The sequence below is a fragment of the Poecilia mexicana genome, unplaced genomic scaffold (genome assembly GCF_051168715.1).
Source record: "Poecilia mexicana isolate PSO_F unplaced genomic scaffold, ASM5116871v1 scaffold_2, whole genome shotgun sequence".
Classification (NCBI taxonomy): domain Eukaryota; kingdom Metazoa; phylum Chordata; class Actinopteri; order Cyprinodontiformes; family Poeciliidae; genus Poecilia; species Poecilia mexicana.
Genome location: NW_028263371.1, coordinates 41,068,019 through 41,095,167, shown reverse-complemented (window position 1 = coordinate 41,095,167; position 27,149 = coordinate 41,068,019). Strand labels below are relative to the sequence as shown.

The 27,149-nt window shown below is 39.2% G+C and overlaps 1 protein-coding gene across 1 annotated transcript in view; it reads left to right on the top strand.

Annotated features, from left to right (window-relative positions):
• LOC106922936 (ATP-binding cassette sub-family C member 4) overlaps positions 1 to 27,149 on the top strand; it is a 50,578-nt gene that overhangs the window by 2,825 nt on the left and 20,604 nt on the right. Inside the window, exons 3-20 of the mRNA XM_014995709.2 lie at positions 1,440 to 1,560; positions 3,090 to 3,314; positions 3,405 to 3,494; positions 4,366 to 4,529; positions 4,631 to 4,756; positions 4,921 to 5,170; positions 5,376 to 5,483; positions 6,430 to 6,519; positions 6,729 to 6,920; positions 7,099 to 7,193; positions 7,276 to 7,362; positions 7,761 to 7,857; positions 8,168 to 8,389; positions 8,537 to 8,668; positions 8,806 to 8,843; positions 9,183 to 9,277; positions 11,220 to 11,366; positions 19,838 to 19,917. Of these exons, the coding sequence (XP_014851195.2) occupies positions 1,440 to 1,560; positions 3,090 to 3,314; positions 3,405 to 3,494; positions 4,366 to 4,529; positions 4,631 to 4,756; positions 4,921 to 5,170; positions 5,376 to 5,483; positions 6,430 to 6,519; positions 6,729 to 6,920; positions 7,099 to 7,193; positions 7,276 to 7,362; positions 7,761 to 7,857; positions 8,168 to 8,389; positions 8,537 to 8,668; positions 8,806 to 8,843; positions 9,183 to 9,277; positions 11,220 to 11,366; positions 19,838 to 19,917 (2,359 nt within the window). The remainder of the gene's footprint in view (positions 1 to 1,439; positions 1,561 to 3,089; positions 3,315 to 3,404; positions 3,495 to 4,365; positions 4,530 to 4,630; positions 4,757 to 4,920; positions 5,171 to 5,375; positions 5,484 to 6,429; positions 6,520 to 6,728; positions 6,921 to 7,098; positions 7,194 to 7,275; positions 7,363 to 7,760; positions 7,858 to 8,167; positions 8,390 to 8,536; positions 8,669 to 8,805; positions 8,844 to 9,182; positions 9,278 to 11,219; positions 11,367 to 19,837; positions 19,918 to 27,149) is intronic.

Sequence of the window (27,149 nt, the reverse complement as noted above, 5' to 3'; positions counted from 1 at the left end):
TTTACTGTTAGCTGTTAATAGAATAGGGTATGTTCTCAGGTTAAATGAACTTTATTTTCCATTGCGAAAGCTCACATGTCATAGCAAAACAGAGACCAATTTCTCCTCCAACTGCCTGACATCTTAAGCCTGCACCTCTTCCACATACGGCAGAGGCTGCTTTCTGTGAGGAAGTGTGGCCTCAGAGGGAACATTGTGCTTGGAGCCGAGCCCACCTATATTTAGATTGTACTTTTCAAACTCATACATGAGGGAAAGCTTCTTTCCTACTGCTATCATAATAACTCCTGTGTTAGCCAAGGATATGTTTGAATTTAGAGGTTGCGTTAATCAGATTTTTGGCATTGGAACAAAACTGAAATAGGATGCTTGAAACTTGGTGCATTCTGTGGTATCACAACTACAAATCTCAGTGGATTTTATTGGAATTTGAACATTTTTAGTTATTTTATTTTATTTTATTTATTTATTTTTACCAGTATAGACATTTCAATCCATCCCCTTGGCACACTTAAAATGAACTCCCACCAAAGATTTTCAGAATCCAACTAACTTCTAAACAGCAACATCTTTATAAATCGAGTTGTTCTGTGAAAGTGTCAGAGATTTGTTAGTGAACATCAATGAGCAATAAACATCATGAAGACTGAGCGACACACCAGGTCAGGGAGAAGGTTGTGGAGAAGTTTAAAGTAGGGTAAGGTTGGGAAAACAACATATCAAGCTTTAGCATACCTAAAAGGAATATCAAATTTAAATCAGTTTGTCACAAACCATGTGGTTTACACAGCAAACTCTCTGGGCTTTAAAGACCAAAATTAACTTCTTGCCAAAATGTTAATTTAAAACCACCCTGAACTCACCACAGCTAAAATGGCAGAGAAAAAAATATGATGCATTTCTTCAGCAGAAACAAGGAAGTTTGCCAGAGCTGAAGGGACTGTGGCTTGAACTAAATACAGGATTTACATACATTTAGAACAAAGTACCTTGAACTTTGTTGTTGTAATGTGGTAAAATATGAAAAATGTGAAGGTGGTATGTTCTCAAACAAAATCCCATTGTTGCTTCTTTCTGTGAAGTCATGGGTACGTCAATGTTTATCATAACACTGTCCCTTTCAACCTTAATTCAGTTTACTCATTCAGTGCTGAGGCACATGACAAAACAAATACATCAAGTTTATATTCACCACTATATATTCAGTTCAGTCGAATCATATAAATAAATTCAACTCCAATTCAATTTAAGTTTTACTTTGCTGTTTTTCATAGACCGAACTCAGTACTTAAAAAGGTAATTATAGGCAGCCAAGTACAAGACTTTTTAGTCAGAGACAGATTAGATGATTCTTGTTAAATACATTAATTAGGCACATAAGGTCATGTTGCTATTGATGGTAGTAGATCTTAGATAGATCTTTGTTTTTCTTTTTTAAGGTTTTGGAATCAAGAAGTTGAGCAGGCCATAAAAGATCTGCGGCCACCCAGACTTGCCAGAGCTCTCATCCACTGTTACTGGAAACCATACTCATTAATTGGGATGTACATCTTTATAGAGGTAGAAAGACCTCATATGCCCTGAATACTTCCACATTATATATCTTTGATCTAAACCACTTTATTGTAGTTCTGACTGTATGTTTAGAGTAATTGCCTTGGTAGAAGGTGAAGTTCGCCCTTATCAAAGTTTTTGCTTTACCATCGCCATAGGGTTCTTTGCACGTCAGCTTTCGTGTTCGGGGAAAAGCGGCTCGGTCGTTTTCGGTCTATTGAGAATGGTATTTTACACTAGGTGCTTGCAAGGCTTGGCCAAGGTAACGATACTCCATCCACAAGGTAATGATGATGTACATCGATCCGAAGCCCCAACAAGTAAGCTGGAGAAAGGCTTTAAGATTTACACCTCGTTAAACATTCACGGATACTGAGGTGAGTTTTACTTTCTTTAAACTTTGTGGCTAACATTAACTTTAGCTAATGCTAGTAGGCAATATTCTCAGATATTTTTCTTGTAAAAATGTACTCTTTAAGTATCTAAACATTTTAATCTATTCTAACGGACAATGTTTTTACCTTATTTTGTACTTATTTTCAAGTGTATTATGTGTTTATTGTCGTTCGTGTCAAACAGAGGGAGGTTACGGTTCGCTCTTTTTGCCTCTGAGGCATGAGGAAGTTCAACAAGCCCCACAGCCTAACAATAGGGCAGCTCTGGTGTCAGAGTTCGACTTCAGCTGGCTGTTCAGGTTCAAAGTTGTTGTGCTACCATGTTCTTTAAGGTCTCTGTGTTATTTCATTTTATTACTTTTGCATGCTTCTTGTGAAGAGATGGTGTTTACAGCAGTGCGTTCTGTGACTGTACTTGTTCCCATATACTCGTTCTTTTGGACGAAATATAGAAGTGATTTTATGGAAATAATACAGGGACGGCTTCTTTATTTACCATCCGTCTCCCTCCGGTAGTTTTAGGCTGAAGAAGCTGATCCGGAGTGAAGTGAAGGCTGCAAACTTTGCTGTGCGGCGTTAGCTTTAACTGGTAGCGACAAATATTTACAAGCCACCGTCTTCTTAATTCAGGATCACTTGGAAATCCATGAAAACTTAAAATCCCATTATGTTTGGAAGACAACAGTGCTTTATTTCCATTTGAAATACGACTTTGTCCTTTGTAGTTGTCACGATAACTCAAAGCAGAAACCAGAAAGCCGCATTTCGCTCACGTGGATGTGACGTCAGCGCCGTACGTGCAAAGAGCCCAATGGTTCCATCCAAATTCTCATCACCTCCAACCAGCTTTCCAGTTTTCTAGTTTTCTGAAGGAAACCACCCCCTCAGCATGGCTAACATTAACTTTAGCTTATGCTAATAGGCAACTGCCTTCACCATGTTTCACCATGGGTATTATATTTTGATTCATTTGTCTTCCACTTTACAGTTATGGACTACTTTGTGTTGATCTACAACATAAAATCATTTAAAAGTATATTTGTGCTGAAAATGTGCAACAAGTTCAAGGAACAGATACATTTTCAAGACACATTGTTTAAATAGGCATTTCTTTTGTTTTACTATTGTTTTGTCTATTAGGAATTTATCAAAGTCATTCAGCCAGTGCTACTTGGGAAGCTAATCGAGTTCTTTGAGAGCTACGACACTGCTGAGCCAGCTTCGGTCTCTGAAGCTTACAGCTGTGCTGCAGGCATTTCATTGGCCACCATAGGCCTAGCTCTGCTTCATCATTTGTACTTCTACCAAGTCCAGCGGGCTGGCATGAAGATTCGTGTGGCCATGTGCCACATGATCTATCGGAAGGTCAGTCGTCGTGTTGCTCCGCAGGAGAAATGTTTCCTTCTGTGCTGAGTTTATTCTGTAGACTTGATTTGACACCTTTGCTCTGCAAAGGCTCTTTGTCTCAGCAGCTCAGCAATGGCTGAAACAACCACAGGACAGATTGTGAACCTCTTATCCAACGATGTCAACAAATTTGATGAGGTAACTTGACATTCTATCCCTAAATATAGTTGGATTAAATCACAAGATTATATATTTTAATTTAATTTCTTTAAAAATCATAAGACATTTAGAAAAATTGTTCTATATACAGATGCACATACATTTGTTGCCACGTTCTCAAAAAAAAAAAGATAATTTTTCTTTGAACTAACTTGAAACTGACTAAATTAAAGATAAAAGTTAAATATTTTGTGTATTGAAAATGGCTTCCATATATATATATATATATATAGGTAGCTTCCACAACCAACATGCTCTGTACTTCATAATGAGGTATTTGCATATGCCAACCAGTAGTTCGTCCCCTTCTTTCAGGACAAACTGCTAGAGCTGTCTCAAGTTCACGTCACTGCAGTTTGTACATCTGTCCAAAGATTATCAGTAAGATTAAGGTCTGTGTTCGTGGAGGGCCATTCACAAACAATCTAATGTTTATTTCTCTGTAATTTCTGCTGTGCACTCAGTTGCATATTTTGGGTCATTATCCTGCATATTACCCAAGGTCTGCAACTGAAGTTGAGCTGTCTGACACTAGGCAGCATTTTTCTCCGAAGGGTGACTTGGTCGACTCTTGACTTCATTGATTGCTGCAAAGATTGATGATTCACAGCACCAGATGCAATAAGGCTGCTGCGAAAGGAAACCAAACACCCTCCATGTTTTACAGTGGATATATTGTTCTTTTCTTTGAAAACTTGGGCTTTTTCTTCTGTACACTTAGAGCTGATGGATGTAACCGCTCTTAAAAACATTCTTCAGAAATGTTTCTATGTACTACAAAGTACGCATGTATACATTAGAAAAAACGTTGTTTATGTAGTATATCAGCCTCCTTTCCATCTCTCTTCAGGTTACCTTATACTTGCACTTCTTATGGCTCGGTCCTCTTCAAGCAGTGTCCGTGATTTTACTGTTGCTGAATGTTATCGGACCATCTTGTCTTGCTGGAATGGTGATCCTCTTCATTCTGATGCCGATACAAACCCTGTTTGGACGTTTGTTCTCCAGGCTGAGGTTTATTTTGGATCAGTTGCACCTTGGTTTGCTAGGTCTATAAAAGACCTTGCCTTGTGTTGCACTCCTTCCATTTCTGCAATTTGTGTCCTTCTTTTCAGGGCTGAAACAGCAGCGCTAAGAGACGAGCGAATCCGCACAATGAGTGAAGTTATTTCTGGGATCAGAGTTATAAAGATGTATGGGTGGGAGAAGCCTTTTGGCGCACTCGTGGATGAAGTCAGACGGTGCAGTAGAGTTTGTTTTTCACTCACTTTTCTTCATTATTTCTTATGATGCGAGTTTCTAGTTTGCAGCAGAGCAGCGTCACATTTCATCATGCCCTTTAGTGAGATCTGTTATTAATTTTTTCAAAGCAGTATGTCATGCCATTATTTTTCATTTGTTACAGAATGGAAATCTCCAAGATCATGCGAAGCTCTTACCTTCGTGGCCTGAACATGGCATCCTTTTTTGTGGCGAGCAAGATCATCATCTTTTTCACCGTCTGCGTTTATGTGCTCACAGGAAACAGGCTGTCGGCCAGCAAACTGTTCATGGCCGTTTCCCTCTATGGGGCAGTCAGACTTACCATCACGCTCTTTTTCCCCTTCGCCATAGAAAATGTCTCGGAGTCTCTCATCAGCATCCAGAGGATACAGGTACGGGCAAAAAGTGATCGCTCCTCACAGAAACTTGATTTTTCTCTTTTTACAATGTCAAGCAAAATGTCTTGAATAAAAGAGACTGAAAAATGCTAGCAGCAATTTCCACGAGATCTCACATAAACTAGGTTCAAATGTGCATTTTATCTGTTGCATCGCTGCAGATTTAATTGAAAAACTCCAATTTATCTTTTTCCTTAAGAAATTTCTTCTGCTAAATGAAGTTGCACCTCAGCATCTGGGAATGCCTTTGACAGACCGGAGGGACTGCATGGTTAAAATACAAGATCTGAAATGCTACTGGGATAAGGTGAGAAACACAAGGAGGAACTGCTGCACTCTCCTTTCTTTTCTTGGGCATGTGACTCAAATGTCTTTTTTTTATTTATTTTGGTTTTAACCCAATCTGCTTTCAGCTCATTTATTGCTTAGGTCCGTCGTTCCCAAACTTTTTCTCCTGGGCCCCCCCAGTGGTTTCCAAACTATTTCTGGGCCCCCCCTATGGCTTACAAATAGCTGTCTGGTTGAACGATGTGTGTGAGCGAAGGAGGTGGATTCTTAGAGACTCCCTGTTATACTCAGCCCTGGCTCCAGACGAACAAGGGGGTGGCATCACCTTTTTTGGGGGCAAAATTAATCGTAGCTGAATATAGACAACAACACCAGTGGCCTACAAGCTACTTGTTAACAAGCTTAAGGTGCTGTATTGATTTTAGCTAGCTAGTCATCTTTTAGCTAACATTACCTGTATCCAACAGCTTTACTCGACAGTCGGTTAGTTTGGGGGGAAAACTGTGAAAAGTTCTTTGCGTTTTTCTGGTTTGCTGCCATGATTCTAACACACCTGCGTAGCTCTGCACAGCAGCAGCAGGTCTCCTTCACTTCCTCACAGGTCTAAACCCAGTGCAGGCGTCGCAGCGCTCATGTTGCGTTTAAAGGCGGCTCGGAAAAACAGGTTATGACATGTTAACAACGGATTAAACAGTTTTAACTGCTGATAATAGTGACAGAGGACACATTTATGGGAAGTGTGGAAGCCTCTACTGTATCAAATTGACAGAGGAATAACAGAGAGTTGCCATTCTAAAGTAAAAACCCAGCGCATGCAGTGTTTGTGTTTTTTTTTTTTTTCATCCAGATGGCTTCCCTCGCCCCCTTGCAATGGCACGGCTCCCCCCCTAGGGGGCGCGCCCCACAGTTTGGGAACCTCTGGCTTAGGTGATAGAGTTTTCATTTTATTTGCTCCTTTATTGCAGAATCTGGAAGCACCAACTTTACAGAATGTGAGTTTCACAGTGAAACCTGAGCAGCTGCTGGCGATTATTGGGCCCGTCGGAGCTGGAAAGGTCAGGTCTGTTCAGTTTTTACAGTTTCAGTCTTGTTTTTAAACTTTTAAATAATTTAACAATAATTAAATCTGCACTGAAAAATGTTTGTTGTCTTAATTGCCTCCAAACTCACATCTTTTCCTTGGTAAATGAAAAAAAAAATTTCAGGGGTTCCTCTAGGCGGGTGTCTGCCTTGTCATTTAAATCTCCATTTTTATTCATGTCAGTCCTCACTCTTGAATGCCATACTGGGAGAACTGAGTCAGGAAACCGGTGTGGTCAAAGTCAAAGGAGAGGTGACCTACACGTCCCAGCAGCCGTGGATTTTACCTGGCACTATCCGCAGCAACATTTTGTTTGGCAACGAGTTCAACCCCAAGAAGTATGATCGAGTTCTGAGAGCCTGCGCTCTGAAACGAGTGAGAATGAACCCTGATGTTCCTTATTGTTACACATTTGACTGTGTTGTTATGCTCCCATTAAACGACTTGGTTTCATTTGTTGTCTTATTCTGAATCTCGCATAGTGAGTCTCTGTAAATATGAGCTAGATATGAAGTCATCCCTACCTAAAGTTGCTTCTTCCCTCCTGTCTCAGGACATGGATCTTATGCCTGGTGGTGACTTAGTCATGGTTGGTGACAGAGGGGTCAACCTCAGTGGAGGACAGAAGGCAAGAGTCGCCCTAGCCAGGTGTGCTGAATATTTTTAAGGTAATTTGCCTTCTTCTTTGGTACAGGTGAGAGTGACAACCTTCATTTTTGTGGCCTTTCAGAGCGGTGTATCGCGATGCAGATATCTACTTGCTTGATGACCCTCTTAGTGCAGTAGATGCTGAAGTGGGCCGGCACCTTTTCGAGGAGTGAGTCTGATTATCAACATCTTACACTTACGATTAAAAAAAGAATGCACTCTTTTAAATATAGAGATTTATGTTTCAGCACTTAAGAAAATAAGCTGCTCTTCACAACGGTTCTTAATTTTAGTCCAATAGTAACTTTACAAAAAATTTCAACCAATTTTTCTCTGTCATTCTTTAACAAAAAAGAAGCCAAAATGGAAAATTCATGTAAAAATAATTAAGCACGCTACATTACAACCACACTCCATCTTAATAGGACCTTTAGCAGCAATAACTCTCAATTGCTGATTTTTGTGTGACTTTATTAGTCTCTTGATTTCTTTAGAGGGATTTTTGATCACTCTATTAGAATTTCAAAGTGTTATTTCTTTTTTCTCTTACACATAATCTCCGTTCAGGTGCATTTGTGGACTCCTGAGGAAGAAACCGCGTATTCTTGTAACTCATCAGCTGCAGTATCTAAAGGCTGCAGATCAGATTGTGGTCTTAAAGGAGGTGTGTGCTTTATGACTCTGCCATCATTGAACAATGTAAGGTATTTGGGGGGGGTACTTTAAGCTTTAGAAATATCTATGGTCACAAACTTGTGCAGTCATGCCAAATACTCCAATACCATCAATTTAAATCAATTAAATAAATCAATTTAAGGTTAACATACCATGAGAATTTCATAGAGGCTCAAACCTAAATCACACCCTGTCAGGTTACTGAGATTTTGAGTCTTTTGACTCATTAGTAGTCAAACATTAACTTAATCCACAAATACTCTATCTTTTGTTCTTTTTGTTTTTTTTTTGTTTTTCAGGGCCAGATGGTTGCAAAAGGGACCTACAGTGAGCTGCAATGCTCTGGCATAGACTTCACCTCCCTTCTCAAGGAAGACCAGGATGAGGAGAGGCAGGACATGACCCCACTGCCTGGAACTGGGTCTTCCTTCCACTACACCCTCTCTGACAACTCCTCCATGTCGTCCCTTTCCTCCTCTCGTTACTCTCTGATCGACGGAGGAGGAGATCCCCTGGCTTTGGTGAAGCATAACTCTCTGCTTTGCTGTGCATCGTTTTAGCCACTAGAGAGCAGCAGATACTCACATTTTCCTTCCTCTCTGCGTGGGCCTGTTTTCAGATGGGTTGTTTTAGATTTATGCCACTTAAACTATGGTTTCCATGTGTAGGCAGTGCAGCCGGTAGAGGAGGAAAGTCGCGTGGAAGGAAATGTCGGCCTGAGCATGTATGTGAAATATTTCCTGGCAGGCGCCAACGTCCTGGTCCTCTTGCTTCTCATTTTACTTAATGGACTAGCTCACGTGAGTTTCTCTTCAATCAGTTAATTGTTTTCTTTTATCAAATATGTATTTTGCAAAAAATAAGTGATTGCGTCAAGTTTTCGACATGTACATGGTTTATATATTCAATCATTTTTTTAATTGTGTGTTATGTTTAGATTACATTTGTTCTTCAGGACTGGTGGCTTGCACACTGGTGAGATTTTTTTGTCTTTACACATTTTGAAAAACAAACAAACAAACAAAAAACACATGAATGCTTGCAAGAATTTGAATGGATGGTTTTGTAAGTTAGTCATATTTTCTCTGACTGGAAGTGGTTGAGGATCTCGTAGAAAACACCTGAACAAAACTGTTTTACCTGACTTTGTCTGTCGCTTACTGAAGCCAACCTTGAGCTTCACAATATAAATGTGTTGTGTTTGGTGCCCTGATGCTGTGTTGTTGTTGTTTTCTTTTTTTTCTCCCACTATCTTTGTTGTGTTTTTTTTTGTTGTTGTTGGGAATTTCTTGGCTTTTGGCGGCTGACTCGCAGGGCCTCTGAACAGAAGTACACCGGTGTGACTGAGCACCTCAATGGCAGCTTCCCTCAGCATCTGGACCTTGACCTGTACCTAGGCATTTACGCAGGTGAAGCTCGCTGAGCTCTCATTGCTCTTTGTGTATTTTGAATGCTGCAGTCGTTCATTGAGCAGATCCACAGTTCTTTGGCTGTGGCCCAGGGCCTTCAAGGCCCAATGTATGTTTACATGGGTCTCAGCTGTACAGTGAGATAGGAGGACTTTTCTTTCCTTTCTGCTCCTCTATTCCCCCAGTTATCTTCTTGTTTCTCTCAGCCTCTTCATTTTTTTTTTCAGGTTTTGTGCTCTCAGCAGTAAAACGTAGAAAATGTGTAACAGATAAAAAAAGATACCTGTATGATTCATAAATAAATAGATATTTCTTTGGAAGAGGTGCATAGATAGGATTGTTCTGTATTGATATACAAGTCTTTTATTTCATGGCTTTTTTAGAAAATAGTACTCGCACATAACAAAAACAAAATTATAGATAATACTAATAATATAATGTACTAATACATATATTAGAAATGCTATTTTTTGTTACAATCACTATTATTGATACCTTTATTACTAATATTAATAACAACAAAGTACACTATTTAGTGTAAGTCTAATTGGGTGTAATTTAAAAAGAGGTTTGGCACAAAATGAGTAAAACATGCAAAAAAACTCAATGAAACAATGTCTAATAAAACACAAAATAACTCTAGTTAATATTCGTTATAAGTCAGTGTACCAAAAAAACTGTAGTTTTAAGTATTAATACCAAAAACATTGACCTTGACTCGGATAATCCTTGCTTACTCCATTAAAGTGGACTAAAACCAGTTCTGTCACTTTTTATTTAGTTTTTTATTCAAGGAAGCAGGTGCTGTATATTTATATAGCTGTTTCACAATATTCCCTTCTGACTCTTATGACAGACATTTGAAAAAAAAAAAAAAAAAAGCCCTGCACCAGGAGTGTAAACATCCAGTGTGAAAGATTATGGACAAACTACCATGAATATTTAGCAGCAGCATGCAGAGAACAATGATGTACATGATTTTCATATCTAGTAATAAATTATCTTACAAAAGCTATTTATATTAAAAGCAAAAAGTAGAGGTCCTAATATAAACCTTGGAGAAACACCTTATGTTGGTGGGTAAAAAAGTAAAGGACCAGGCAGTGTGTCCAGCATGCCAGCAGATCAAAAATATGCTGGGTTATAAACAGTCCCCGGCCGCTTTATAGGGTTGACCTGGCTCATTTATCGACTTCATATCTCGCTGGATGTAGCCATCAAGAAGGGATGGATACAGAGAGCAACAATTGTGAATCATTGGACCACACAATGCTTTCCTAATGTGTTTTTGTCCAGTTTTTGTTGATTGCAATCTATAGGCTCAGTTCCGTGATCTTAACCAAGAGACGAAGCACCTACTGCTTCTCACTTAGCATTAGTCTGTCCATTCTTGTATGGCATCAACAAGTAATTTTGATCCGTCACAACTGCCCTGATTGGATATTTTCTATTTTTCAAACAGTTCTCTGTAACCCTGAAAAATCCCAGTTGTTGAAATACTCAGACCAGTCCAGCTTGCAACCAAATGCCATGACTAAAGGCACCTACATCCCCTGTCCACCAGATTCTTATGTTGGTCTGAACTTCAGCAAGTTGTCTTCTCTGTCCGTGGATACCTAAATGCATATGATTGACTGGTTTGCTACTTGTGCTAACAAGCAATTTTAACACATTTATCTTATTTATTTGATCACATCCAGAAATACCTGCATTACTTGCTACACAACCAAATTATATTAAATCAAAGTAATACTTTTATTACTATGAAAAGCATTCAAATACTAGGAATCCTTACATATACTCACACATTTCACCAACAAATTTATCTGCCATAAAATATTTAAGACTCCATTAATACACCATATGAGAAAAATCCTATTTTACTTTAATCATTCTGTAATATATTTCACACATTTCTTCTTTGTGTATTTTTTTTTTCCAGCTTTAACAGCCACCTCAGTTGTGTTGGGCTTCATTCGCAGTTTGGTTTTCTTCAATGTCCTGGTGAAGTCTGCACAAACCCTTCACAACAACATGTTCAGGGCCATCCTCCGGACTTCCATCCACTTTTTTGATACCAACCCAACCGGTAAGCGCACATACAAGCAAACGAAGCTCTGATTTCTGTTTCGGCATGATGTATTCGAACGATGAAACGATCAGGAGTCGAGAACATTGAGCGCTGCTGTTACACATCACCACTAGAGGGCAGACTGCTACCTTTCTGCGACATGGCTTCTGTTCCACTTTAAAACACCTACCAGCTCTCCCTTCATCTTTCTTGTTTGTCATGACTGTTAAGTTTTTATATGATGTAATCTTTTCAATTTAAAATGTTAGCCTGAAAAATAGGGGGCTTTCGCTCCCTGTAGAATTTATGTTGTTTCTTTTTTTTTTATGTTTATCTTAACAAATAACTTAAATGAATGTTTATTAAAGAATCTAAAACTTTTCTGTAGAAAAAAATATAATTGCAATTTGTTGTCATTTTATTAGATTTAATCCTTTTTGTGAGGCTGGTCTAGCTTCATAAATATTACACTAACTCCACATTCTTGTGATAAGATTTAAGATTTTTCAGCATGTAAGGTAATTAAATCGACAAGTGAGAGCGTTATCATCTTTACTGTGAGGCTTTACAAAAGAGCAAACAGCTAGATTGAGTAAACAATGTTTGCAGAACAGCAGATCTTAGACAATGTAGGGTTTGGATTGGAGCTGTACAAATACAGACATATTTGTCTTGTGCACCGTGTCAGACATTTTTATCATTTCGTTAGCTTTTGTGTGGACTGCTGCTGGCTCACTGGAGTGGGCAGACAGGGGTGATATAAAAAGTGAGTAAACAGTCTAAATAAGTCAGAAAAGCACCCGTTTTTCTTTATTTATTTATAATATATAAAAACATGTTTTTACCTATTGTTTATAATTTGCCCTACATTTCTTTTTCAAGAATAATTTAAGACCTCTTTTAATTAGGTTAAGGAATATTACCACAGCCTGTCACTCAAATCCAAAGTCAACTATCAAGTGGCCCACTTTGATAACTTCAGTTTTTTTCTGTTGCATTGTTCACCTGTCAGGAGATAATTACGCAGCCTAATCTCCTCATAGTGACATGAGTGTACAGCACAATCGGGTCGGGTGGGAATTCTCCACAAGAAGGGCAACTTGTATCTGTATAATGAGTCATAATAAGCCGGTAACACAAATCTAAATATGATTTGAGGGTGTTCTGCAGCTCGCGGTTTCCACTGGCATTAAGAGGTGGGTGTATAAGCGCGAAAGCTTTTCCTTTCGCAGCGCCGCGTATGGAGAGAACCCGGCACGTCTTAATCTTTCGGTTTTGTTTTTCAGCTACCGCTGTTTGCATTACGCATCGGACTGCCTGACTCGCTTATCTGGGTGTGCCTTGCTCGGTAATCTTTATAACACTGAGGAGAGCAAACACTTCGAATAATGTAATGATCTGTTTAATAGAGCAGCAAAGGAGAGGCTTAACAGACGCTATCTGATTGCTGTTGTACTGTTATCAGTAGGCCATTGTGTGGCCAGTCCAGTTGTCACAACTTGGCCTCCAAACTGGCAAACAGCACTTATGTTTGACTGGATTGACTGGCAACTGTCTTAGCATTTATCAGAAATAAAATTGAAATTGAATAACTGTTAATAATTATACACTATATTATAAATTATTGTCACATTAGAAAAAAAAAATCAGAAGCTATTGGATGTTTCTTCTGCAGTTTTTCTTTATTTTTCCTTCTGCAGACAGTTGCTGTCACTTTCCTCCCAATGTTTTGCCACTGTCTGAACATTCTTTTCACTCACACAATAACTGTCACTTCCATCACCTTTTCCGCATTCACCACTCTCGCAATAAGTCTCTGCAATTTGTAGCTGTGCGTCTGTGGAGGACTTGACAGCTGTTTACACGTGTAAGTGATAGGTGTGTTGCTGCCGCTGGAAAAAGGCCTCGTGTTTGATAGCGGCCCTCTGAGTTAAAGGTTACCATTGTGAGTGCCGCTGCATAAAGGTTTTTTTTTTTTTGTCCTGCGAAAGTATGTTACAACAACAGAAAACATCTATTGCGAGGTAGGATTGATGAAGAAGCGCTTTAGCTGTACCCTCTAAAATAATATGCACCTTTTGACTCCATCTGTGGTTTTTCTATTGGTCAGATTAAAAACCCAAATGGAGTTATGCCAGCCTTGGGTTCTGGACCAATCCAGACATGAGTTGATTTAACACAACATAGATAGATTATGGGCTGGACTTAGGATACTAGGTTAGGAGACCATGTTAGATTTTCATCCCCTAAAATATTTTACTATTAACATTATTTTTTTTGATAGAGGTTTATAAGTTAGCTGGCCAATGTTGCCTTGATCTGCTCTAAAAAGGGTTTAGGTCAATAGCTAAAAGAAATAATATTTTTTCCTATTTATTAAAAATACTAAAATCAGAACTAGCCATTATTGTTGGAGACTGACACATTTTTGTTATTGTTTAGTTGAAGTCAGATGAAGCTTGGTTGTATAACTAGGGATAAAGGTATTATTTTTTCACAACTTTTACTGCTACCAAAGAACCTGCAACACCTTTTTTGCTTTATTTTTGTGTTTTTGTCCTTAAAAAAACTGTAAGTCAAACCTAAAAGTAAAAGGGAAATCAGTATTGGCAAGGACAATAATCATTTGCACATGTCTGATTTATATTTTTAGTTTACCTGTACATTAAAAATGTGCAGATAATAAAGTACAACAACCACATAATGTCTGCATTTGATCTGTGTCTCCTGAGAAGTTACACTTTTTTATTTGACAAGTCATTTCCAGGGCATTTGACAATCACTTTTGAAACTCGTTCTATGTTTGCATCAAAACCTTCCAAGTTCAGAGATCTGTCAGTCTTGGAACATTTGAGTACAGTGTATTAAAAGGTGCAAAATGATGTGCATTAATTGAGGGGATGCACTGCCGGTCTTTGGTGTGTGCTCCACTAAGTTAGACTTATTGATGAAACAATTGAATCTGGAGGACAAATTTTATATAATATTGGATAAAATATTTACTTTATAACCAGTGCTTTGGTTAAAATTTTAATATGAACCTTTTCACTAGCTAACTTGTAGCTGAAAAAATATCTTGAGATCACTTGTTTGTGAAAGTGCAAATTCTCAGGATCCCTGATGAAAAGAGAAAACTTCGGAATTAAATTTCTTATATATAGTATTTCTCTTAACTATGTAACAGACATGGTTTCAACTTTTGATCTAAAAAAAGACACGTTTAGTTAAATTTATTTTGGATATTTATTTTTTAAAAGTACCTAATCATACTGAAAATCATCTCAGTTGATGCTTCAGCACATACTTTTCTAAGTTGAATAAAAACTGCTGGGTTTTTACTTAGCAGCAAAAACGCACTGGTGTTTTAACTGGTGAGTATTTTGATCCTGCAAAAAACATAACTTTTCATATGTATTTGACACAAACTATTATGGTAACTAATAAAAACAATTCAAATAATTTTACATGAATTTTAAAATGCATTTACTGAATATGATTTACTTAAAAAAAAGATTAAAGAAGAATGCCTATTTTTGACATTCCACAATGTTGTTAAGTGCTATTTTAATTGTGAGAGTATAAGTTTTTGCAGTAACATGTGCCACCTTTTGGCTGAATAACAGGACTAGTGTAAGTCAGTTAAGTGATTATTATTTACTTTCACCATTTTAGGTTAAAGTGGGGATATTACATATCTTTAGTGTGTATTCGCTTACCTGCTTAACAGATATAAAGCTGATATTCTAAATGAACAAACACAATCTTTATTGTGAACTAAAGTAATTTACACTAACAATATTATATAGCATAATTTTACCATCATACCATTTCATATTTCATCCTGTGAAAAATCTTCAATTACTTTGTTCATTTCTTTCCATTTTTCAAAATGGTGATATACTGTAGCTCCTTTTCTCTTCTCAAGCTTAACAAGCCATGTCAGTTTTTGACTAAATGTTTGGTTTAATCTGTGCAAACTCTGCTTCAACAGCATTGACCCAACATTTGGGTTAAACACAGCTGTTTTTATTATTTGTGTTTACTTTATGACCAATTATTTGGTCAAAGTGTAAATAATGAACATTGCTAGCATAAGCATGCACTAGCTAACTTTATCACCAGGCTAATTTAATCACCGCCTAACCTTTAGAGTGAACTAATATCATTAACACAACTTAATAGAATAATTTTAGCATCTTAACAGTTTATATTTCATCCTGTAAGGTAGGCTCAATGAAGTAGTGTCATCCAGCAAAATGGCTTTTTGGGAATAATGATCATAATGTTTCTCCCTCTTAACGACAAACTGGATCACAATTTTTGTCACAATGTTTGATTTAGACTACCTTCTAATCTAACAGTATATATAACCCCAGCATTTGGATTAAAAGAATAACCCAATGGTTTTAAGTGCACCTTCATTGACTCTATGGACAATTGTCTTGTCAGTGCGTGAATGTTAATCATACGTAACTAACACTATATAGTTAGCAGATAATAGGCCAACACTACCTGAACAAACACTTTCTTTAGAGTGAACTAAAATCGTAAAGACAACCCACTCACACCGTCATCATACACTATATGTTTACCATTCCGTTTTTCATCTTACCTAATCTGTCCAACAGCATAAACCTGGCATTTGGGTTAACAAAGTAAACCAGCAGGGTTTTTTTTTGGTGCGTATGCAAATTTCTCTAGATTTAAATATTGCTGTTGCCCAAATGTAGTCATACTATCTTATTACGGCTGTTCATCCAAATGCAGTTAGAGCTGCACAGACAGCAGTGAATGTGTCAAGCTAATGTTGATCCCTGTAATTTGGTGTCATTGAGTGGGCTAATCCCCTCAGAGACTGCAGGCCGAGGCTTCAGCTCATCAACACAGTCAAGGAGTGGAGTTTCAGTCAACACACACGCACACACACACCCCACACACACACACACACACACACACACACACACACACACACACACACACACACACACACACACACACACACACACACATACATCAGCATCTCCTGTTCCCATTTTGCATCAGCATGGTGGGCCATCTCAGAGCTGGGTGTCACTCAGTTACTGTTGACGCAGGGAACATTAGATCTTCTGTGGGCAAAGCTGTGAGATTCTAATTGTGTCTACAGAGGCAGTGTTTTTAATGTCTGTATTTCAGGTCTGGAATGCAAGAGTGTTAAGAGTGAAAGTGAAGGAAGTACTGCAGAGAGGATGATGATATCGAAGTGTGTAAATTGAATGTGGAGATGGAGCCGCGCGTGTGTGTGCAGCATGGCTGATAGGGCTCCCCCTCGCTCGGCACTTCCACTATTTAATTGCATGAAAGGAAAGGAGAGGAGATTGCAGGAGCCTGGCGGTGTGAGCGAAGAGAATGGATTTAGAATGTATTAGTATTGGCAGCAAGGCGCCGGCGGTGGGAGGCTGCCCCAGGCCTGTGGGCCCTTCATGGAAGTGCAGGTGAGCCGTGCCACCTCCAGCCTTGGCAGCCCCCTCCCTGGTATTACTTTATTATCACACTCTGCTCACTGAAAAGCCCCTCCAACTGCACTGGGGCCCACACATGGAGCGGCTCTGAGTCGTCGCCTTATCTTGATGTTTACAGGGAACAGCGATTTGCTACACAGCCCCACTTGAGTCGGACCCCACTGTTCCACTTCTTTAAAAGTGATTGGGGGCCCTGCTCACCTAATATCTCCACCTTAAGAGGCCACCTTCATTGGGAGCGCTTGATATTTTCTGAGCCTGAAAAGTGGTGCAAATCACCCTTGGAGTCTCAAAGCATGAGAAATTGTTTGATACTAATGCTGCTGATATCCTGAAATGTCTATACCCCACTCTACACAATAGGTGATATTGTTGACAACCACCCAGCGTGATTGAAGCCACTGTCCCATGCTGATCTTACCTCATAGGCATTTCCATGCAGTGAATGTCTTTGTGTAACTACATCACTGTAATGTATCCCCTCCATAGTCTGGACAGACAGAGAAGGGTCTTTGCCTCATCCCCAGTAGAACTCTGTTAACTGAGCCGCTTGTCAAACAGCTGATACCCGTCTGACGCTGGATGCTCCAACACCCTCCAACCACGGTATGATGTAACCCAGAGAAACCAATCCTGTTTCTTTTTTCCTTTTTTTTTTTCATTGGCATTGTTTGTCAGATATGCATGGATTTAGGTCATTTATGGCTCAGACAGTGAAATTACATAAAATATTATTGAATATATTTAACAAACACAGTTTGACAAGTCCTCCCCCTGTTCCCAGATGAAAAGCAGCAGTATCTTACATTGGTGTGGTAGCAGCTCTACCCCCTTGCTTGCTTGAACCCTCCCCTCGGGATGTCTGTATGCTAAAGGGGCACTCACACTGTGAATAAGATTAGTCTGCCTCTAAGTGTACAACATGCTTACGCCACTTGACTTTGAATCAGTGTTGATTTGGAGCATTGCTGGGTTGTTGCGGGGGAATAATGCTCTGGCTGGGTTTATGCAATGGCTGTTATGGGGAGCCCGGCCTTGTCTGCATGCATGTTTTTTAGGCGGGAGCGGCGTTTTGGATAAAGCTGTAAGCTGCTTATGGCCGTGGAGAGAGGTGATTACAGGGCCCTCCTCCATAGGACTGACTGGAAGCTGGGAGGCAACTTTTAGGTCAGCGATGCCATGGTTTTACCATGCCTATGTAGTACCATGCCACCACATCCTGCCAGCGTCCCACCCTGCTTCTCCTCACATCCGTCCTACACTACTGAATGCCATGTAGTCTGCTTCTTTGTAAATTTAGAGTTTCAAGTCAGTTTTGGTAAATTCATTGAAAAATATAGATTTTGTGAATTTGTAATATTCTCAGACAACTCAAGGTGTTAATACTTGAATATACATTTTTACTCAAGTGAATTGAAACGTTTGGGTTTTACCGGGATATAAACCTGGATTTTCACAGTGTAGCATGGTGCTGCTAGTTTCTTTTGGAGTAACGGTTTCTTCCTTACTAAATGGTCTTTCAGTCCACGATTCATTTCAATGTGGGTAATGAAACTATCTTACCATCTTTTGCGAGCATTTGCGCAAGGTCTTTTGCTTTTATTCTGGGATAGGTACTCAAAACACAAAATAGTTTCATTTTGAGACCTTCATTGATGTTTGGTACGTCTGGAAATTGTACCAAAAGTCTGACTCAGACTTGGAGATCTACAATTCCCTTCCTTACACCTTGGCTAATTTGCACCAATTTTTTCATGATGTCACACATGAAATGTATATGTCGCATAACATGCATCCACAATTAACTCAAAAGTTCAGAAGCTTGGAAATCCACTATATTTTCATACAGGCTTTTCCAAATCTCCCAAGGTGCAGTAATCTCAATGTATGTGAAAGTCTGACTTTAAAAGGTAGTTTGATAAGGAGACATCATAGCTGTAGAGCAGCAAAACTGACAGCAGCCAGCGATCCTTCCTTCCCACAGCGTCAACGTCCTCAACAAATCTTAGGAGATATTTGGATGATATTGGTTATGAAGACATAATTTACTTTTGGGATAAATAAAATACTTTTAAATTGAATTGAATTGAGTTGAAAATTATGTTACTTAGTAATCCTAAATTACCTCAGTAGGAAAAGTTTAGTCTGATTTAATGTCAGAAGGTGAAAAAAAATGTTTATAAAGTGTGTAAATGTCTGATTTCAGTTGTGTATGTTTAACCAGAAAAGATTCATTTTCAGATGTAAATTGAAACAATATGACATAACTGTGGAGTTACTACTTTTGCGGAAAGCTGCCTCAGTCCTGTTCAGTTGTTGCCACATTCTGTAGTCTACCTCTCAGTTTATCTGCATCCTTTAGAGACCGAGTGAATAGGTTGTACGGAATGCACTGCAGGGATTGACCCTGCGGTAAACTCTGTGTGAAAGCACCTGGAAGTGTAGTTGTGTGTACCGCGGGATCAGAATAAGGTAGCAAAGTTGCTAACGGGATAACAATGAAAGGGCTGCCACTGCACCTACAGAGCGCCCTCCAAAATAATGAACACCTGAGCAGATTGGAGGCAACTCAATTAATGTCACTGACACTGCCAGTTGGAGCATAAAGGCAGGTACGCAGCTTCTGTTGCCCTTTTGTTTGCAGACAAAAGGCTCCCTCACATGTTCATCCAAGAGTAGGCCAGTCTTTATGAAATGCTGCCCAAATAATGACTCATTGTTTAAACTAGATGGGGTGAATGCTTTTCATCTCAGTCTCTCAGCTCTGCGCTGTTGAATCTGAGGTGAATATTGAAACGGATCCTCTGTTGAAATAAAAAAAAAATGGATTGAACATATCTGCGTTTGACCTACATTTGTAGTTCAAACTACAAAATTAGAGCGTAGGTGAAAATTCACCCTTTTTTTTTTTTTCCCCAGGCATGGATGTTTATTTGAGCAGGTTTTTGGAAAATGTCTCATTCTTTTTGTTTTTGTTTTGTTTCCCAGGGAGAATTCTCAACAGGTTTTCAAAGGACATTGGCTACTTAGACTCTCTTCTTCCGTGGACGTTTGTGGACTTTACCCAGGTGAGTCGCACCTCGGCAGGTCTGGTTGCCGGTGCTGCGGTGCTGGGAGGCCATTTCATGCCTGGCTAAACCTGCTTTGTGGTCCGGGTCCCATAATCTGGAAACAATTACTGTAGGATTACTCGGCAGCGCAGCCCAGCGCCTGAACAGATTTAATAAAAAGTGTGCACACAGGCTCAGGGCGTGGCTCCCTCTGTGTGACACAACACAAGTCTTCAAAAAGAAAAAATGTGTATGGAGACTAAAAGTTATTGGGTGAAAGGGGATCAGAAAAGAAATAAAGCGTCATGATGATAGAAGGAAACATTAGGGAGCCGAGGAGGGCATAACAAGGGCATATTGAGTGAAGGTAGCTATAGCAGCATGTAGAGGAGGCGTTTGTGGAAGAGATCCAAAAAAAAAGGACTTTCCCATCTGAGCACAGTTTTCTTACCCGTTTACAGTCTCGTTGGCCCAGTAGCAAACGGCCACCCTAGAGCACAACCTGGTTGGGTTACCAAATGTGACCCCGCCACCGTGACAGCCATCTCCCACGAAAGCCTGCAGAGATGAGCTAGCTCATGCACCTAGCGCCACAAAGAAGGGAATGTTTGCCACACAATTCAAGGTAGAGGAGCAGGCGTGGCTCCTTGGTTCAGGCCAAAGAATAGAACAAAGGCGAGCTGAAAATGAATCCCCCCTCCACAATGCCTGAGTGATGTTTGTGGCAGATACCCATCTCGCTGTATACAAAAGCCATCTTAAATGCTGAAAGCACAAAAGATCATATGCACAAAAGAGTTTTGTCTGCAATCGTTCCCCTCGTTTTGATAATAAGATGAAGGAAAACAACAACTTTGTAAAGGATGCTTGGGTCCTAAAAGGTCTTAAGAGTTAAGCATATCATGACTGAAGACTATTTTAAATGATAAATTGTTTACTTGAGAGTTGTTGTTTTGTTTTTTGTTTTTTTGTTTTTTTGCAGAGATGGTCACAAACCAATGCACAACATAAGATACTGAAGATAAAAATCTTCAGTATCTGAGAGAAAATCAGAAACTCAATAGTAAAAGTGGAATATAAGGCAGCCTGGAAGATTTTAAATGACTTTTCTCAATTTTTAGTTGAGAAAAGTCGTGGTTGCCTTTCAAGTTGTTTTATGTAGAATACTGATATAATCAATTATTGTTGACATAGAAAGTCATGTAATTTAGATAAAGGCAACTTTTTGCCACGTCTTTATTGGAATAGGAACAAAGTCGATAATCTATTGAATGACACAATCAACAACAAAAGACAGACTGAGTACACCTGAATATTGTCTGCATACAAATTATAAAAGATGTAATAGAAACACTGGGAAAAAAAAAACTTGATAAGGGATGTACATAAAATAAAAACAGAGCAAGTGTCACGCTTTGGGGAACACCAAATGTTAAAAAAGATTTTGAAGAACAGTCATCAGTAGGTAATTCTTATCCTTTAAATATCAGAAAAAAATATTTCCCAAGACAGACATGCCATCCAGATGTTTTTTTTTTTTTTTTTCAGATTTATTCTCACTTAAATTTGTTCTATGCAGTTTTTCATATATTTAGAACAAAGCTTTCTAAGAAAGACTATCACTTAAATGAAACGGAGCAAGACATGACATGGACTGAGTGTATATAGTATGCAAAGTGTTTCAGAAAGGACCAGAAAGTGGTAAGTGATTGTGTTGGTGGACAAAGGTGGCATCATTTGGACAAAGCACCTTTGTTTAGGCTTCTCTCTGCTCTTGTTCAGGTGTCTTTCATTAGGCAGTTTCTAATGCTTCCAGGAAGGAAGATCTGCACTCTTTTTTATCACAGAATTAGCTGCTTAGAAAAGCTGCTGATCTTGACTATTGTTGCTCTTTCTCAGAGGGACATTTCCCCCATAGTCATTGTCTAAATGGTTGTCAGGGGGGAATAAAGTGAAACTTCATAAACAAAGCCCTAACTGGTTTATCTCTCTCTATGGAGAGAGGCCGCTTCTGTGTGAGGATTTGTGCCTGAGCCTTCCCTCCTTTATGGCGGAGTAAGCACTTCACAGCCCTTCAACACTACCCCCATAGCTTCCTAACAAGGGGATTCCCTCAAGCTGGTGGAACCTGGTTACACCCCACAGCCCTATTTTTTTTTCTTTTTCCACAGGTCTCATTTAGTAGTAATTTAGTATATTGGAGAAAAGACTATTTTCTCTCCTCCTCTTTATGGTCAGGGGACAAAGACAGAAATGTCAATTAAAAACACCTCAGCCTTTGGGGACTGTCAGCTTTTGTTTGGACTTGACCTTTAAATCCTGGGTTGCCTTTATTTTCATAAAGAGGGCAGAGCAGGAGGCCAAGACAATGAGGAGTGAATACGGGGGTCTTTGGGTGGAATCTGAGTGAAGGCTCTTGACAAGCTTCCACCACCAACTGTTGGATTTGGTATTGCATTTACCCCCCCTGTTTTCTCCAACACCACCACCAAAAAAAGGATTTTAATGGAAAATCAGCACACTGTTATTGTCATTCAAGTGTGTCTTGGCTTGGCTTTTGCTAGTGCTGATGAAGGAAGCATAATGTAAGCCTTACACTTGGTAAGAGGGTTCCCTGAAATCTGGATACGTTTGGAAAAGCAGGACTGAGCAAAGTGCAAGTGCAATTTCTTGAACTTTTCATGTGTTTTGACTGTATTCAGGGTTCAGAATCATTGTAGCTTGATTTATTTCAGTAACGTAAATTAAGAAATTATACTAAAAAGCAATTAATGAAAAAAAAGCAAGCACAAGTCAGCTAAGAACATAGTTAAAAGGTAGAAGACGGAATAATATACATTGAATGTTATGCTCAGTTCATAACACTGTGTCTAACCATGAGAAAAGTGGGGATAGTAATTTATTTGAATTGAATTTGACTTAATAAAAGGATTATTTGTGTGGCTGTTTATCTGGGGGGCGGAGGGAAGAAGCATGCAGACCTAAAAAACTGGCACCTCGGTGGAAATTTAAAAATACACAGTTGCAGTCACAGTCTGTCTGAAATTAACCACAATTGGAGCCATTGAAATGCTGCCTATGTTCAAATGTGCTTTGTGATTCCTGCTCCACTTTTTATCAGCATTGCTGCTGATGATGTGCACAGGAATACATCAACATGCGATTCTCTACAGCTGCATATAAGAGAGCCATGCAGTGGTTATGCAGGTCTCACTTTTCTCCACATAACCAGTGCGTGCTTTACTCAATAGTTAAACAACAGCCACTCAAACTCTACATTCGCTACACATGAAGGATGATTATTTAGAGCAAGCAGTTTGTAATTTACTACAACTGGCTGACATCAAGTTGCGAGGTTTTTTTTTTTTTTAACAAATGGAGATGCTAGACAGGACTTTCTTAATTAATAAACTTTATAATAGCTGCAGTCACCTTGGTGGTCTGGCTTTTTTATTATTATTATTAAAAAAGAAATAAAATAGCCCTTTAGAGACTGTTAAATCAAAAGTCAACTTCATAATTTGTGGAACATGTAGATTAAAGAAACCCCCACAAGTTCAATACATTTTATAATATTATAAAACTTTTAACAAAGGACTAAAGATGCTTAGAGACCTTTTGGATGCTTGTATATTGTCGCTCCCTTTGTACCTCAACTCTCTTTAGTGTCTTTTGTGGGAAATGAGAACTGCTGATGTCACTATGAACCCTGCAGGATGGGATTTCACCAACTTGCTTCTCTGCCGTGCCACCAAACCAGTGACAGAAGAAGTAAAGAATGCACTGCCTTCAGGGTTATAGGTCATGAAGTGTAACCTGAGAAAGACAGAAGATTGTTCATTGTAGAATTTTAGATGCAAACAGAAACAGCCTTGAAATAAATTCATGTTTGATTGCATTAAAGTAGTTTAATCTCATATTGATTTTTTTTTTTTTAGATCAACATTTTAGTAATTTTATTCAACGTAATTTTATTTTCTTTCATAAAGTACTCTCATTGTATTTTTAACTTCTAAATAGTAATCAATGGCTGTTTCCCTAATATATAAGTATGAAATTACACAGGTTAATTTATTTTAACCTCTAGCCTGTAGGCTACATAAGGACCTGTACTTATCTATCACCTTCCTCAGTAAACAGAAGTGCAAGGGATGTAAGACCAGGAGTTATAGGTGGGTCTTGCATGAAACAAAGGATGGACATTTGGAAAAGAACCTCATTGATGAGTACTGTGGAGGATCTGTAATTTCATACGTCTGTTTCTCTTCCAAAGTCTCTTGGAAACTTTTTAGAGTACATTGGAACAGGTGTTTGAGCAGGATAATAAGAATGATCAAAACAGATGACAAAATCAACTCTAAACCGATTTTAAAGAATCAACTTTTTCCAAACCTAAAACCCAGAAAAGGGCATTTTAAGTCAAAAATACTAACAGAGTTTCCCTAAGTGTTCTTTAAGTGCTGCTCTACAGCTAAAATGACCTTGTACTCAAATGTCCAGAAATCTATAAAACATCAGGGAGTACCTATAATTTTCATATGGGGGAATTTGATCAAATAAAATATTTCTTTTACATGTGATTTCTACACTATACTCCAATGCCACTAAATAAACTAAATTTAAGAGCTACATTTTAAAAATAAATTTTGGTTTGAGATTATTCCATAAAAGATGAACAAAGAGTAGGTTGCTGCATGCTCTTTAAATCATCTGATGACATTTTCAATTCACTGAACTGACGTATTGACACAAATGTGTGCCAAAATAGAAGCAAAACATCATCATGTTTTGCGTGGACTTAAGTGGCCGGTCAGCAATACCACACATGGTCATTTGATGGCGAGCACCGGCCGAGTAAAAGCTTTCCCGTGTGTGTATGTGTGGTCCTCCCTTGATGCTGCGGTCCAGCACCTCGGCTGCGCTCTGACTCAGACACGTAGGGCAAGGCCCTGGGTCCTTTGAGTCTGGGAACTTACATAACAAAGTCGGGATCTAATCTAGAATCTCGCCCTGCGTCAGCACGAAGGAGATAATGAATTCGGTGCTTTTTGTGACTTTTGTATCTCGGAATTGTTGTTTATTGTGCATTTGAAAATGGTTTTGTGTTGTTCCCAACAGAATGACGCTGAGTGAATGAATGAATGAATGAATTTGCCAGGCACTGGTGATTTATAGTGGAGTCTGGGGGAGACGGCATTTCAAAGCCTTTCTCTTATTTCCAAAAACGGGGTTGGAAATCAGCAGCTTGACTGAACCCAAATAAGTGACTTCTTTTTACCTTTTCAGAGCACACAAAGGTCTAATCCTTGGACTACTTGAGCCACCAATGTAGACAGCGGCTGAGACCACCACAGTATGTGTCAGGCCCTCCTCCCCCCCCCCCACACACACACACAAAACACATTGACTGCAGCTTTATGAAGTGAAAATGGCCCAGAAAAGGGGAAAATGTGAAGGAGGTGTCCACAGTCATTTCCCCCGAAGAAAAGCCTCAGCATCTGGGCATTTAATTTTAAAATAAAGCTCAAGCACAGAGTAGAATGGATCAGGTCACCTCTATTGTTCCAGAGCCCAAGTGGAACAGCCTTGTTTTGTTTCAGTACCACTGACCCTTGCGACTTATTTGTCCCCCTGCTCTATCACAAAAAGCGTGGAGTAAAAAGAAAAAAAAAGTTTTGGGTAGATAGAGGAGTTCTTTTGCGATTTCTGCTCCGACATGCTCTCCTGTTGTTTCCTGTTTTCAGTGCACTTTTTCTTTTCCCAGTGGCAAATGTTGCACACTGTTAGTAAATAAAGGGAGGATGAAAAAGGAGTTGTAAAAAGCATAATGATTTCTTGTGTCCGGAGGGATGTTTAATTACAGGGAAGTGTTTATTTTCAGTTGTGGAACAACAGTCGCTATCATTGCCGAGCACAAATATAGCAATTAACTTCAATTTTCTGCATTTACTTAGACATCAAAGAGCTGATAGAATCGTTGGAAAAATAAAGCAATTAGGGTCAGCGGAGATCTGAATGGTCTTTGGACACGGCAGCGCGCCCAGTTTGCCTGGATGACTGAATCACATGCGTGCGGTAGCTTTCTTTTCTCGCTAAAGAGCTATTAGTGGTAATTCTTTATTTAAACTGTTGGTATACAAAACCTTTCATCCCTTTATCGACTTTTATGTGCAGCGGGATGTGGCTTCGGGAGTTTTCTGTTCCTGTGTGGTTTCATAGGAGATGTGGTCCGAGGGGGTGAGGTGGATGCTCGCAAAGGATCACTTATCCGACTTATCTGTATGTAGTGTGGGTGGGGGGCTCCCGGTGTTCCCGATGCTCACGCGATAAAAACACCAAACCACGCAAGTGGGTCACATCAAACAGGATCCTGGTGACATCAGGCCCTGGGGAACAGGAGGAGGCGAGCTTTTCGTTCTAATGGTTCCTGTTTCTCAGCTGCCCCTTCAGATGACCCCACTGACAGATAAGCCTGTTAGGCTCGGACCTTCGGTTAACTGCGTCTGAAATGGGCCCCAGTTTGAATTCAGATCAGCAAAAGGCAAATGTGAAAGCACAGGTTCGTGATGTCAACCAGTCGTCAGCTGGGGAGCAAAGGAGAACAAGTGTACATGACAAATACATTGGTTCTGTTAATATTTGATCCTCTCAAGGGAAGGCCAGATAACATGCAGTGATGGCTCGCCATCTAAGGTCTCTTCACTCGCTCCCTGTAGCTCGGAGAACAGACTTTGAAATGCTTTTGTTAGTTTATAAATCACTGAAATCGCTGAAAGGCTTAGCAACGAAATACGCTAAAAATCTGTTGTGTCAACCCTCCAGACCCCTGGTGTATTCTGGTTCCAATCTACTTTGCATCCCCAGAACCAGAACCAAACCTGAAGTAGCAGCATTCAGATTTTATGGTCCTTTAATCTGGAACAAACAGCCAGAAAACTGCAAAACTGCTGAAACAGAGTTCCTTCAAATCGAGGCTAAAACCTTATTTGGTTAGAATGTCCTTTAATTAAAAACAACTGGGACATCACTGTAGTTTGTTTTTCAGCCCGTCATTCTTTTCTCTTACCTTGCCACTGCAATGTAATATTTTTTAATTGTTGTTTTTACTTTCCTTCTAATCACGTAAAACACTTTGAATTGATTTGCTAAAAATGTGCAATACAACTAAAATTGCCTTGTCATTGTTTGTTGTTTGCAAGGCATGCCAAGAAAAGTATTTTATTTTTTTGTCCTATCAACACATAAATACA